The 15,631-nt window shown below is 35.4% G+C and overlaps 1 protein-coding gene across 1 annotated transcript; it reads left to right on the top strand.

Annotated features, from left to right (window-relative positions):
- The first annotated feature begins 1,622 nt into the window (after window positions 1-1,622).
- Window positions 1,623-3,063, top strand: LOC116001311 (desiccation-related protein PCC13-62-like). The gene is made up of 3 exons (XM_031241197.1): window positions 1,623-1,912; window positions 2,049-2,274; window positions 2,692-3,063. The coding sequence occupies exons 1-3, from the start codon at window positions 1,623-1,625 to the stop codon at window positions 3,061-3,063; spliced, it is 888 nt and encodes a 295-aa protein (XP_031097057.1).
- The last annotated feature ends 12,568 nt before the right edge of the window (window positions 3,064-15,631 follow it).

The following is a 15,631-nucleotide window of genomic DNA, read 5'->3' as shown; positions in this document are numbered from 1 at the left end:
TTTTTTTTTTTTTTTTTTTTTTTTAACTCTTAAGTTATTACTTTGTTAAGTTTTACAATTTGTACGCTCTAAAAATAACTAAAATAGCTTGTTACATAACTAACATAAGACATAGTTCATAAAACACTAGACATTACATAACAAATAACAGTAATTATAAAGTCCATAATAGAAACAATCCAATTCCGTTTCGAGTTTCGACAAGAATTTTTTTTTTGGTCCATAATCAGGTGAGAACAATGCCCCGGGTGAGAACATGAGGACAAATCCAAACCATTTATCTAGCATATCTAACGGTTCAAAATAACGAAATTTTGTAATAATTATGACAAAGATCCCGTTCATTTTAAAATTTTGTAATATTTATGAAAATGACCCCGCTTAGTTTTTACTTGATTTCTCATCCATCAGATCTTGTAGATCAATGGTTTGGATTTGTCCACACGTTCTCACCTGGAAAGTTTGTTCTCATATGATTAGGATTATATATATATATATATATATATATATATATATATATGAAAGAATCCATTCTAGTATATTTGTTCCATTTTTCAATTCAAAGATTTGCACGGGGTAAATTCGACTCTATGTGTGATAGTTTACATCAATTAATTAAATTAATTTAGGCTATGTTATTTGTCAAATTAATTTAATTATTTGATAAAAATTTAGTGAAATTAAATAATTATAGTTATATTATATTTGAATTTAATATTTATAATTAAATTAAAATATACGAAAACTTGAACCTAGACATGATTTTGACAATGTTCATTTTGGATAAACCTATTAGTATTTATCCTAAATAGATACAATATTGAGTATAAAGGTTTCTAATTTACGGAGTAATTTAAATTTTCTAGTTATCATGATTTGTTACTATACTATCAAACTCATTAATTACTCGAGATATTCTCGAATAGAAAAAATAGATAATAAAAATAATTAATAATGATGATCCTTAGACTATATCGATCAATTTCATAATTTTAATTTGATCTTTTCTAATTTTGTACTCAAAACTTATCTAAATTTATATAGAAAGATTCAAGTTTTGCATCTGAAAACTCTAATTCAATACTAATAAGTCTTTTTTAAAACAAATAAATATTGATAATTAAAACTATGAGTGCATATATTCAACGAATATATATAACTTAAACTTTCAATTCAAAATTTCTGCATCGAAAAATATTTATGCAACTTTTTTTAAATAAGGTATATTTTCTTTCCTCCAATATTATAACAAGTTACTCTTCTTTTTCTTTTTCTTTTTTTTTTCTTTTTAGTAAAAATGTATCTATTACAATTTAATATTTTAATATTTCACCCCAGAATAGAATAAAATCAACAACATTATCAAAGTGATTTAATTGTGCAATAATATCATAAGATCCTAATAGAAACGTGCATACATTATTTTATGTCTAGATAAGGTATTGAACATAAATGCTTTATGATTTTAGGAAAAATTATTTATTGCAAATATTTACCTACTCGTTACCAATTCAACTTGTATCCTTACCAGTCTAGCTCATTAACAATGTGTATAAATAGAAGTAGTACAACTTAAGACACATCACAAAATAAGTTTTGTAATTTTCACCATTTCCATTATCATGATTTCCGTTGTGTCTCTTCTGTTCTTCTTCGTCCTCCCTAGTTCGGGGTCCACTGGTGGGAGTAAATTACCAACTGGTGATTTGAACTTGCTAGAATTCCCTCTGAATTTGGAGTACTTGGAAGCTGAGTTCTTCTTGTGGGGTGCATTCGGCTATGGCTTGGATAAGTTGGCTCCCAATCTAAGTTCCAACGGTCCATCCCCAGTTGGTGCAAAAGCGGCGAAGCTAAGTCCCCTTGTTAAGGATATTATTGCCCAATTCGGTTATCAAGAAGTTGGACACTTGAGGTGAATTATATTATTAATATATACATATATACATGAGATTTTTTTAACATCATTACTATATTCATTGATTCAAACGGATGAATTTGTTTTAAAAAAAAAAGTTTATTATAATGAAATTGTTAATATATGTTTGTAGGGCTATTAAGAAAACTGTACCAGGATTTCCAAGGCCGCTACTAAACCTAAGCGCCGAAGCATTTGCAACGGTTGTAAACGATGCATTCGGAAAAGCTTTGAACCCAGCTTTTGATCCCTATGCAAATGACATCAACTATCTTATTGCATCTTACCTTGTTCCATACGTTGGACTCACTGGATATGTTGGAGCCAATGCCAAGCTCCGCAGCGAAACTGCCAAAAGGGTACGTATAGTATATACATCTTGAATAATTATATTATATTCAAAAATTAAGGAAAAAAAAAACCCTCAGCTAGCTCTGATCTACTATATATATATATATATATATATAACTAGTACTCCCTCTGTCCCATTTTACCTGTCATATTTACTATTCATTGGTCAAACCAACTCTTTCTTCATTACTTATTTTTTTTAGTAATTTTTTATTATTTCTAAATTTAATTTTGTGTGTTTAATAGTACTTTTAATGTAGTTTCTAAATATATAAATTTTATATATTAATGCTAAACTTAATATTATTAAAAATTGGATTAAAAATAACTCCAGCCTCGTTAAACGAATCAGAAAACCATTTTGGACGGAGGTAGTAATTAAATTAAAGAATAAAAAATGTTAGTTTTAATTTATATATATTCAGCTGGTTGCGGGACTACTGGGCGTGGAATCAGGGCAAGATGCAGTGCTAAGAACACTGTTATACGAGCATGCAAAAGAAGAGGTGGCGCCCTACGGAATCACGGTGGCGGAGTTCACCAACCGCTTCTCAGACCTGAGGAACAAGTTGGGAAACAAAGGATTCGTAAAAGATGAAGGCTTGATCGTTAAAGAAAGAGAAGGCGCCGAGGGAAAAATTTCCGGCAACATTTTGGCCGGCGATGAGTACTCAGTCGCATACGACCGGTCGCCGGAGGAGATACTCAGAATTGTGTATGGGAGTGGAGAGGAAAGGAAGCCTGGTGGTTTCTTCCCTAAAGGAGCTCATGGCAAGATTGCTGAGTCATATCTTTAAGTTCAATTCCTTTCACCTTACCATTATGCATGGATTATTATATTCTTCAAACAAATTAAACTTAATTAATATATCCCTCCCAAGTATATATATATATATATAATAACTATGAATATTTCTAGCTATGTGCTTCTTCTCATCTTCAATTAATCTTCAGTTTTATGATCAAAAATTAAATTTATTCTCATTTCCATACTTTTCGATCTCTTAGTATCCACTTTATTATATACACGCCTACCTTAATCCTTTTGAATTTGGGGTTAGTTGACTTGTGAATTATGATCAGCAGCTAGTTTATCTTAGAGTGATGGATTTAATTAACTCGGAGGTCCAAATTAATAAATCCCATAATTAAGAACAAGGACAGGATATGCATGAAAATGTAATAGCAAAATTTGTAACCGGAGAAATAATAATAACTGGAAAATGTAATAGCAAAATTTTCTATTTTGATAAAGTAGAAACATTTTCCAGTTTTATAGAAAATTGTAGAACATATAAAAAACAAGTCTCTAAATGGAAAACTAAATCATCTATTATTTATTTGGCTATATATCACTATAACCATATTCTCACCATATTCATTAATATATATTATTACATTCATTATATATCATCTTCTTTCACTTATCACCATCTTATGTCTTTTCTACTTGCATTTACTTATATAGACATAACTTGTTTGCTTATACATAAAGTTAGACATTATTTACATTAGCACAAGTAAACCTTGAACTCTACGTCAAGTTTTAGATTTTGATTGAACTGAAAATATTGTTGGTTCGGGTATTTTTAGTTATGTTATATCGCAAATTCGTAATTCAAATTTAGTTCAGATATCAGATAATGAAATTTCATGTATATTAGATTACAAAGTAAAAATTACATATATATATATATATATTTAAATGAACATATTCAAAAATATTTTAAATATTTACTAAAAAAAACATTAATATTATCTAAACTAAATTTTAGGTAAACTTAATAGGTTTTTGGTTCAAATATATTTCTAGTTATATTATATGGAAAATGAGCAATCAAACGCCAGGATTCTAATTACTTAGGAAAATTTAAGTATTAAATAAACCACTAAGTAACAAACTCAATTAAGCAGTTTATGTTCCTTAAATGATTACTATCTTAACTAGTTCAATAGTTATTAGGATATCATGGTTCACCCAAATAAGATTACACGCAACAACATAATAAGAAAGTAGTAAAAAGCACTGAAAGTTGGGTAACCCAGTTAGGAGTAACAAACTCCTACGTCTGGGGGCATCCCATGAAATGACTACCCGATTCTTCATCGAACTTAAAGGAAGTGTTATACCGAATCACAGTGAAGAACACGAAAGACTCAAAGGTGTATTGCTAAGACTTTGCTAATCTTGGAGAGCTCCTCCTTTGAAAAATCGGCTGTGATTTTCCGATCATTTGAAATGAGGCTTCCCTAAATTTCAACATAGATGACTTCCATCAATTCCATGAGATTTAATAGCTTGTGATCAACAACAAGTGTAATGATTAACTTGATGTAGAACTCTTTATCAGCTCAAGAAGTATTATCAAATCATTTGTTTAGCACCTAAATCTCTCTTAAAGTGTATATGATTTTCTTTGTAAATTTCTTGATCTTTAGTTGACAAAGAAGAACATGCTTAAATAGTCGATCCTCATAAAAGTCACAGCTGAATAACTGTCTTGAACTTCTTCTCGAACAACCATCTAGCTAGTTTAGTCTTCAACCTTTGAGCTATTCCATACTCTAGTTCAGCCTCTTGTTAGATATAAATAATCTAACCATACAGAATAGTCTATGAGAAACCTGACCTCGTAGTAGCGGTAGCGGAAGCGGAAGCAGTGTTGAGTGTTGATCTCCAACCACAGTTGATGTGGTGCCTCTTGAACGGTAGACCGTTAGCCATATTTGGCTCATACTTAACCTAAAACCCTAGATGGTGTATTTGTGTCTACTGAACAGTATGAATATCATGAACTGTAGGTGCTATATAATGAATATCCTGTACCCCATAAATCCAGGTTTATATTGGCATAGAGTCTGGTTAAATAATTAACAACTACTAGTTATTCAGTCCTACTAAACCATTTAATAAGCCTAGTCAACTTGCACCACTTAATTAAGGCACTAATATATAATATATAAAATATATTATTAGGGAAAATCTTACATTCTCTCACTTGGTGCAAGTACTAGCACAACCCTCACCAAAGAACAAAACACATGAATCATAGTAATATGTCCTCTATTTTACAGAGTAATATCCATTATGGTCACATGCATTTTAATTCTCCAACTTAGGCCCCTCATGAACAAACCCAATGTTTATTCTCGGTAACTTAAGGGTTGTTTCTCAAAATATATTATGTGTACAACTGAAGTGAAGAAACTATCCAAAATATTTGTACTGTATGATCTCTAAATTCCTTAAAAGCATGCCTTAAGTAGAGATCTTTTAATGTTAGCATAATGCTAACTGTATTCCATTACTTCTTTATAACTGAACTTAAACACTACCTCTAACCTCTAATAGCTCAGAGTTGACACGTCTGTCACTCCCACTCATTAAAATAGTCAAAATATAGTTAAGTCACAGAATCATTCCAAAAACTTAGAGAAAAAAAAAACCTGTAAGTCCATAAATTTGGAATCTTAACATACACCATAACTTCCCAAATAATCTCAACGCCCACTTTAAATGAAATGAAATAATGAGTCTTACTTTTATGTCTCGCAAAATTGTCTTGAACCTTACATAACAAAATGACCCATGATCAATTTTGAAGAAACTAAAGACTCTATTAAATGCTAAAGAATAACAATGCACCACAAGTTAGATGATTTTGTTCTAATAAATTCTTTAATATTGTTACAACATTTTCATAAATATGTTGCACAACCAAATGTTCAATAATTTGAAATTATGAGTTTATATGAACAAATACAAGATCAATACTTGTGGAATTGCATGGACTTAGTGTTTGACATGCAATCCAGTTGGCATTGGGATGTATGAAGACAATAATTAAATCAATATCTTTAGTGGAGCATCTTAATGATCTTTTTCTAACTGATCACTCCACTGCTCTTCAGCAAAATTAATGATATACATACTCATAATTGATTTGACCAACTAATAAATGAAGACACAATTCCCCACCATTAGTTGGGCATACTAAATAATCAATATTTGGTTCCAATTAAAATCCAACTAAATAAAGAATATATAATTTCCCCCCATAGTTGAACATATTAAAAACAATTCAAAACCAAGTTAGAATTTGACTTAAAAGATATATTTTATTCTTGGAATCCAAAATGAGTATACCATATCACGTAACTTACTATAGTTAGTCCAAAGAACCAAGTAAGCTTTCGTAGATTAATTAATAAAAGTGGCTAAATTTTGGGAAGTACTGAATACATGTTTTGCCAATGCAAACCATGAAACTTCGAATTTATAATTGCACTAAATTTACAAATTCTAAGAAATTGTGATAAAATTATTATCTAATGGGTTGAGAATTTATTGACATAAAACTTGCTTGTGGGCTAAAGTTTTAATTCTATTGAATCCAATTAAGAAACCCGGCCTTATGATAATATTTTTATCTCAATTACTAAATAACCAGAAGAACCTAGTGATATAAAACTTGAATGTTGGTGTTGGTCCCGATAAGGTCGGGAAAATTCTAGAGGGGGGGGGGGGGAATAGACTTTTCTAACTTTTCAAAATATTATAACACTTCAACAGAGAGAATCCAAGTGAATAAAATCAACTTGAATTGCACAGCGGAAATAATAAAACGGTAAAGTGCTATAAACAAAGTTACGTAAAAATGAAGAGCATCACAACATGCAACACTTTAGAAACGTCAGAAATAACTCAAATAATGAGTATGTAAAGTTTGGCTCGCATGCGGACGTGGGAACTATCAAACCCAGATCAAATAGTATAAGCAATGAATAGTTGGGTTCGTAGCATAACAACAAATAAGCTTTGACAGGATGATGTTGAGTTTGCAAATATGTCTTGCATGCAAAAGTGATGTCACGTGAATCAATGTGCACTAGTGTAATAAATGTGACAAAATATGCAATGCATGTGATGCTCAGATGAATAAATATGCAAGCAGATATGTGAGCAGATAAAGTAAATGACACAGCGACTTATAGTGGTTCGGAGGTGATGTAATCCTCCTGCTCCACTTTCTCCTTCCTCCAGGAGAGATTCCACTATCTTCAATCACCCAGATACAATAGTGAATCAGTGCTCTTCTAGTACTCTGTTACTCTGAATGCTCTTTGCCTACAGCCACACTCAAACCCGAACGTCTTGCACCCAACTACGTTCACGAGCGTCTTGCACCCAGCTACGCCCTTCAACCAAGTGTTTTGCACCCAACTACACTTAGCCTCCACGAGTGTTTTGCACAAAGCTGCACTCCTTCGAGTAATTCGCACAAAGCTGTTCAACCAAATGTTTTGCACCCAGCTACACTTAGTTTCTCCGAGTGTCTTGCACAAAGCTACACTCCTACAATTTTCTTTCAAGAAATAAGAGTATTTCTTTCTAAGACTTGATTTCTCTCGTTTTTAGCTCAATACTCAGCACTTGCTTAATCTAATATCACTTTTTGTGTATTCAGTGCTAATATCTCATCCGTGTCTGTTCCCCGTCTCAACCTCTATCAAGTGCGTGCCCTCTTTTCTTTTTATCAAGTCTTCTTGGGTTTATATATCTAAATTAGCTATTTGCCCGTTGTGATTTTTCAGAGCATTAAATGTCTTCAGATGGTCTTCGTCAACTTTGATGGCTCTGATCTGTCAGATGAATTTGAATATTTGCTTATGATAATCCTCCAACGTTCTTCTGCAGTCACTGACATAATTTTCCTTGTAACTTGTAGCCATCCATCTTTGACTTTGGTAGTGTGAATACTTGACTTTGTTCATTATCCATAAGTCAGGTTGCTCTGAGATATATCCGTTTGGTGACTCTTGCTTGAGCATAATTAATGCCACTGAAAAGTATACTGACTTTTCTCATAATGATCTTCAGCTCCATGAAGCAAGATTATTTGAATTCACCTTTTGTAGTAATCCTCATGCCATATTTAGGAAAAATAATGTTTTCCCTTTTTAGAAATATTGTTGGCAGTGTTGGACTCCTTAAAAATAAACCATCCTGTTTTTATTCTTGATCACGCTATACTTAGCCTCAAAATTGATTTTATTCCTTCCCCTTAGGATGATACGAAATTCTTCTTCTTGCATGAAATAATGGGTAGGTCATTCTCATCCTCAACTTTGATTTTCCAAAAAGGCAAGTCATCATATTTGAGCTTTGAGGTCACGGTCATCCTCTTTATAAATGATTTATTTTGGCCTTGAAACCAAGTCATCCTCATCCATATTTTTGACTTCCAATTCGGCTAAGTCATCTCCTATTAAAATAGCCAAGTCATCCTCATATTTGATTTATGACCAAGTCATCCTCATCTCCAAAAAGTAAGATCTTTCTTCCCCTTTCCTTTAATTAATAGGTCATCCTCATCACCAAATTAATTCATGAGGCAAGTCATCCTCTTCTTTGAACACGGTCAAGGTTGACCACTCCACCTTGCTTCAAGAGGTCATTCTCATCTCCAAAAATATTTCTTTGCAAGAGTTAGCCTCTAAAATATTTGTGAGAGAACCCATTTGAGGTTGACTTTAATTTTGACTTTTAATTGTAACATCCTCCTCTTGAATTAATTAATTCTTCCAAAGAATTAATTCTTGCAATTCGAACCGTTGTCACGTTCCAGGATGTCTTCGAGTCTTGATAAATCTTCCAAATTCTTCTCAATTTGTAAAATGGAAGCGAATGACTTACAAGTATAAATTAAAAATTTATACTGTTGTAATAATATCATAACTTAATAATCTTAGAAATTAAATATGCTATGGCTATTCCTTAATTAACCAAGATTAAAAAAAAACTTAAGAGACTTCAGTAAATTAAAGATGCATGCTATGGCTATCCTTTAATGAACCGAAATCAAATCGCATTACAAAGAATACTTAAAATTCTGACAAATAATACCAAATCATGATGGGAAATTTCAAATGTATATACCCCAGGAAAGTTGGTAAAACAAAACCTCACTAAAGACCAACTCTTTAGAAAGAATATCAATTTAAGGAGACTAGTGGCCCAAGATGTTCTTAAGTCATGACCATAAAACCGGTATGCCTCCCCGATTCATATATACATAATGTATAACTGTTTGGGGTATAAACAGAACTGTAGGGTATAATAAAAAACGGTATAGTTCACATATGAATAAAGCTTTAAAAACAGTGAACTAAATTAGCGGGTTAAATGTGCTTAAATTCAGGCACTACCGCAACTAAAGTTTATGCATAAGTCCAGCGCAGCTTAATTAGGAACTAAAAAAATTCCATTCTAAATTTATGCATTACTAAAGACATAATAAAATGCATAATTTTTTTTTTATAAACTGTGAGTATATATATCATTAAAAACCAAGTCTGTACAGTGGCCCAAAAGTGGCCATAAAAGAGCTTATACAAATACTCAACCATGGTGCAATGCACTCACTACTACATGCCATTCATCATTAAAATTGCTAAGTGTAGGTCATCATCTCTTTGCTGTCAAACCATGTCTCCCTTTTTATTCATATTCAAGCACTTCTCAAGCACACAAATTATGTAGTAAGATGCCCAATACCCACCACTAATACAAATATCCAAACCAAAACCTTTTCTCATCCCTTTCATCATCTTTTCCATCATTCTTTTGTCCCATATATTTCTTTTCAACATCTTTTCTTTTCCCCCTTCACCTTTTTCCACTTTTCATCTCCTATTTTCCATTATCCACCTCCCACCCTCTACTTGCAGGCCAACTCTAACTGTACAGAGCTCTGTATTTTGATCAGCAGAATCTTCATAGCCTACAAGCAGAGCAATGGCTCCTTCACCCACCCTCTAAGCACACACAACTCTCCAAGGTACAGAACTCTGTAGTTTATCCAAGTAGAGCTTTGAAAGTATGGCTTAGAGCAATGGTATCTCACTCCACCACCACCCTTGGACCACAAGCAGCCCACCCTCCTGCAGATCTCTGCATTCTTATGAAGGGCAGCCTCTTATGCCCGAATCCAAGCAATGGCACAACTCCCTCACTTCCACTCACTCCCTCACATTTTGTTTTTCATATCATATCAGCTTCATACATATCTCCTTCCACCCTTAGAACTTGGAAAGCCCCCCTACAGATCTTTGTAGTGTCATAGGAAGGACCCTTTACCTCCAAGAACTAAGCAATGGATCATCCCTCATCACGTATTCACCATTTCCTCACCAAAACAAATAGATATCAATATCAGTGGTGAGCATCACCATCTCATGCATCAAGCAGAATATTCAAGCACACAGTCATGCACCCATTCCCCCCTACCTCTACATAACCCCCCAGAAGAGAGCATGCAATGACAGCAGAGAGAAATCAACACACACTTGTGCATATTTGTGACACCATAGCACCATTGCACTATATCATCTATGCTCAGAATGGCATCCTTTCTGCACAGATTGCAGATCAGCCAAAACACCTGCTTCATCTCTGCAGATTGCAGATCAGCACTCAGCTCCTTTTCTTTTTCTTCCAATAACATATGATCACAGATCTCCTCAAGCACCTGCAGCTTGCTGATCAGCATCTGATTCAGCTGTGCCTCAAACCAGCTCCCTAGTTAGATCATTGCTGGTCCTTCCAGTATTGCATCTCAGCCCTACATCTGCATTAAGCAAAATGTTAGGAATTCCACTCTGCTTTTTCCTCTACACTCCTTTTTCTGCTCTCTCTTCTTTTTTTTTTTCAACATTCTCCCTCAAACACCAAACATCCCCTTCATTCCACTCTCTCATTTTACCTCAGCCCCTTACATCACAAACACAGAACACCACACCACCAGGATCCCAAACTTGGAACCCACCCCAGATCCAAAGCATAATCATATTAAATCCACCCCAGGAGCAAACACAAAGTGAGGAATGCCTTCAGGAGAAAGGATCCCTCCTAACCTTTTAGGTAAACCCTCCTTTTTCAAAAACATTACACTGCCCCCAGTGCAGATGTTCACCAGGCATTTAGCTACACAGTTAACTCTTTCAACACACTGAATGTTGTGGATCCTGATGTCAGAACAATTGTTACCACCCCAGATCACACCTCTCCAATCCTCAGTCTCAAAATAAACAGAGTTCACATTTTTACTTCTGCACTAGTCTGTGCAATCATGTAACATCCTTACAATCAGGCTTTTGATTTCTGTTCTATCATGTGAAGTGTAAACACCAGCCACACAAAACATCCCCTTTGAATTTCTCCCAAAAAATCCACAACTTAAGCCATCCCTCCCAACTGTCCAATTGATTTTCACACTTCCAGGTAATGGTCTACACCAACAAGATTTTTGAACTATCCTCCCACAACCAAACCCCTCAGCTTTCTTGATTATGAAGTTCCAATTGGGTGGCAAGGGATCCCATGAGGGCCACTTCCTTTGGATGCAGTCAACAACATCTCTTGTTACCTTATAGATAATCCTCTTCACTGATGTCTTTTCTCTACCAAATTTGCATTGAGTAAAATTAATCCATAGTTCCCATAAGATCAGAGTAGGCAGCCTTTCAGTTATGTACTTCATCATTCTATTCTTGAATTTCAAATTCCACCACTCATAACACACATGTCTTTCACTCCTCACCTGTATTTCAGTTCCCATTGATTTTGCAAAGTAATCCCACACATGTTTTGTTGTGTCCCCCATTCCAAATACATGCTGAATTGTTTCACACCCTGGTGACACACAACATGAGCATTTTGACACTGTGCTATATCCCATTCTTCTTAAAACATCATCCATTGGCATTTTCTTTCTAAAGACTCTCCATGCTAAAAAGGACATCTTCCAAGGCACCCCTTTGCACCATACTTTCTTACACCACAATCCTACTGGTTGAGGAGAATTCTGTTGTCTCAATTTTGCTTTTGCAGATTTTGAAGTAAATTCTCCCCTTGTAGGTTTTCAAATGATTTTATCTGGCTGCCCTTCTCTAATAACAATGTTTTCAGCAAGGTCATGTCTTTGGATTCCAAACTTGCTCAAAACCAGATTCCCATTTTCCCATGCCTCTTTCAAAACTTCTTTAGACCTTCTTTTCCCTCTCAGATTTAAGAGATCAACAACAGCTCCCTTCCCAGACCAGTTATCCCACCATAAATTCAAATTACCTTCCCCTATTTTCCACTCAATTTCAGGCTCTACTTTCTCCCTAACCTCCATATATGGGAATCCTTATATTGCCAGCCTCTCACTACAGGGTGTGTAACTCTACAGTATTTATTCATCAGAAATTCAGACCAGAGTGTTCCTCCCTTCCTAAAATTCCACCACAACTTAGCCCCTGCTGCTTCTATCATTTCCTGCAAGCCTATAAAACCAACACCTCCTTCTTTTTTAGGTTTTGCTAAATTCCTCCAAGAACTCCAGTGGTGCCTCTTCCCATCAGATTTCCCCCAGAAAAATCCTGCTAATAACTTCTCAATTTGTTTCACTACTGCCTTGGGGGGGTTTATTGCATAAAAAACATGAGATAGCATGGTCTGCAACACAGATTTTATCAGAACAGCTTTCCCTCCTTGTGAGAGCAATCTTGTGTGCCAACCCCTACACCTAATTGCTATTCTTTCCACTAATCCTGTGAACAAATTCACTCTTTTCCTTCCTTGATAAACAGGGCAGCCCAAATATGTGAATGGGAACTGCTTGTGTTGGCATTTTGTTACCTCTTTCATCCTACATACTGCATCCTCAGTAGCCCTCCCGTGCATGTAAAATGCACTCTTTTCTTTGTTAATTAATTGCCCTGATTGCTGTTCATACTTCTCCAATACCTCCATCACCCCCTCAACTCCACCATTTTTCCCAGAGGTGAATATAACCATATCATCTGCAAAAGCAAAATGACCAATTTGTGGCCCTTCCTGTGGCTGAGTAAACCAAACCTTTTTCTGACTTAACATCCTTGAGAGCAGCTCTGCAGCTATAATAAACAAACTGGGAGACAAAGGATCTCCTTGTCTCAATCCTCTAGAGGAATGAAAGAAACCCTTTGCCTCCCCATTAACAATCACAGAGTACCATATGTTGTTTATTGTGCCCATAACCAGATCAATCCATTTTTTGCAAAAACCAGACTTTTCTAAAACTAATTGAATACATCCCCAGTATCATAAGCCTTTGTCATATTAAGTTTAAGGACAACATCCTCATTCAAAACATTCATTCCATGGCATATTTCTTGAGCCAATAAAACATTTTCAGTTATGCTTCTATTTTTAATAAATCCAGACTGAACTGGGGATATGATTCTGGTGAGAACCCCTGCTAGCCTTTGAACCATAATCTTTGTTATCACTTTGCTACAATAATTGCTCAAGCTAATTGGTCTGAATTCACTAAAGCTAGCAGGGTTCTCAACCTTAGGAATTAATGCAATGGCAGTACTAGTTATTGACCTAGTTAGAGATTTCCCAACAAAGAAGGCTCTTACCAGATTGTGTAAATCACCTTTGATAATATGCCATCATGTTTGGTAGAAACCACCTCCAAATCCATCAGGGCCAGCAGCACTATTTGGATCCATGCTAAACACACTGGCCCTGACTTCTTCTAGAGATGGCTCAACTATTAAAGCTTGATTTTCCTCCTCTGTTACCATCACCCGCAAACAATCAAACAAAGATGAATCATGGTTAATCTGTTCAGCAGTAAACAGCTGCTGAAAATACTCAACAACTATCTCTGCTATCTGTTCCTGTTCATCCACCCACAATCCCTCTTGATTTTTTATTTTATGTATCACTTGTCTCACCCTTCTCTCTTTTACAATTCCATGAGAATACTTTGAGTTTTTCTCTCCCTCAACAACCCACTGAGAATGTGCCTTCTGTTGCCATTTGCCAATACATTTCCTCTATTCTAACCTGTCTCTGCAGCTTGGCCTGAGCTAGTTTGTATTCCAACAGGTTTTCATCAGAGGTTTCAGCTTGCTTTCTCACCTCCATCTCCCTCACCCTCTCTTCTAACTCTTTTACCTTCTCAAAAATATTCCCAAACACTTCCCAATTCCATTTTTTCAGCACTTCTTTCACTCTTTTCAATTTTGTCATGAATGTATACATTTCATTCCCATCAACCCTCCCCTCCCAAGCCTTTTGAACAATCCCCAAGAGCTGCTCATGCTCCCCCCAAACATTAAGATATTTGAATGGTTTTCTGCCCAACTGAAGTTGGGCATTAACATCCATAACTAGGGGAGCATGATCAGAAGATGTCTTTGCAAAATGGTGAATATGTGTTCTGAAATTTTCCTCCTATCCCTCATTAGCAAACCCTCTATCTAACCTTTTCCAGACTGCTTGACTCCCTTTCCTACCATTCCACCAAGTGTATTGATTTCCATAGAAGGATATTTCTCTCAAACCAGCACTATCTACACAGTGTTGGAAATCAATACTTTTTGATCTATTGTATGGTTGACCTCCTCTCTTTTCTTCTCCTCTCAAAATGCAATTAAAATCTCTCATCACTGCCCACCTATCATCTCCTCTCATACTCTCTGATTTTACCTCAATCTGCTCCCATAAACTCATTTTATCCCTCCTATTACAACTTGCATACACAAAAGACAAGTTAATTTCTCCCAGGATGGGAACCCTTGCTTTAACACTCACCATCTGCTGATCTAAATCCAAAAGGTCAACCATAACATCACTCTCCCAAAAAACCCATATTTTGTCAGTACCCTGAAACCTGTTTTCAAACCCCAGAGCCAAAGCTATCTGTCCTAATTGTGACAGATCTTTGAATGGCTCCAGCAAGAGATAATCTTTGGATGATGCTGTCTCACCAAGTATTTAATCCTGTGAAGGGAGCCTTGGGAGCCCATCCCCCTCACATTCCAGCATATGACTTTCATTTTAACTCATCACAGGAGGCCCCACCCCCCTTGGCCATTGCAGCCCTTTGTTTTTGAGCTCTAGTTTTCACAAATTCCCCTTTTCCCACCCTTGGTAGTGTATTGTGCCCCTGTTGCATTTTCTTATCTGAATCCATCTGCACCTCAAACTGTCTTGCCATTTCTTCAATCTCTTCTTCAGTTAGATCATCCTCTTCATTCTTTTTTCTAGTGTCTCCTGGATCAAAAGTTTCTGTTCCAGCTTCATAGCCTTTCCCATCCTCTGATTCAAAGGGATTGTGCTCAGAAGTTTCATAATCCCTTGGCTCACTCTGGTCACCCTCACTCTCAAAAGTCTGTTCATGTCTCCCTCCAAACCCTCTCCCCATTGAACCACCCCTACTTTCCCAGCTGAACCTACCACCTCTACCTCTTCTCCCTCCACCCCTCTCCATTGTTCCCAGACTCATAGGACTTTTCCCAACATAATCATCCCTTTCAATATTT

The sequence above is a fragment of the Ipomoea triloba genome, chromosome 13 (assembly GCF_003576645.1).
Source record: "Ipomoea triloba cultivar NCNSP0323 chromosome 13, ASM357664v1".
Taxonomy (NCBI): Eukaryota; Viridiplantae; Streptophyta; class Magnoliopsida; order Solanales; family Convolvulaceae; genus Ipomoea; species Ipomoea triloba.
Note: the sequence above shows the minus strand (reverse complement) of the source record. Positions and strands in the feature narration are given on the sequence as shown.

Bases quoted from the DNA above. Each gene is read 5' to 3' on its own strand.
- LOC116001311 (XM_031241197.1), top strand. From the start codon at position 1,623: ATGATTTCCGTTGTGTCTCTTCTGTTCTTCTTCGTCCTCCCTAGTTCG. The intron at 1,913-2,048 runs GTGAATTATATT...ATATGTTTGTAG, and splicing joins CAAGAAGTTGGACACTTGAG to GGCTATTAAGAAAACTGTAC. The intron at 2,275-2,691 runs GTACGTATAGTA...ATATATATTCAG, and splicing joins GCAGCGAAACTGCCAAAAGG to CTGGTTGCGGGACTACTGGG.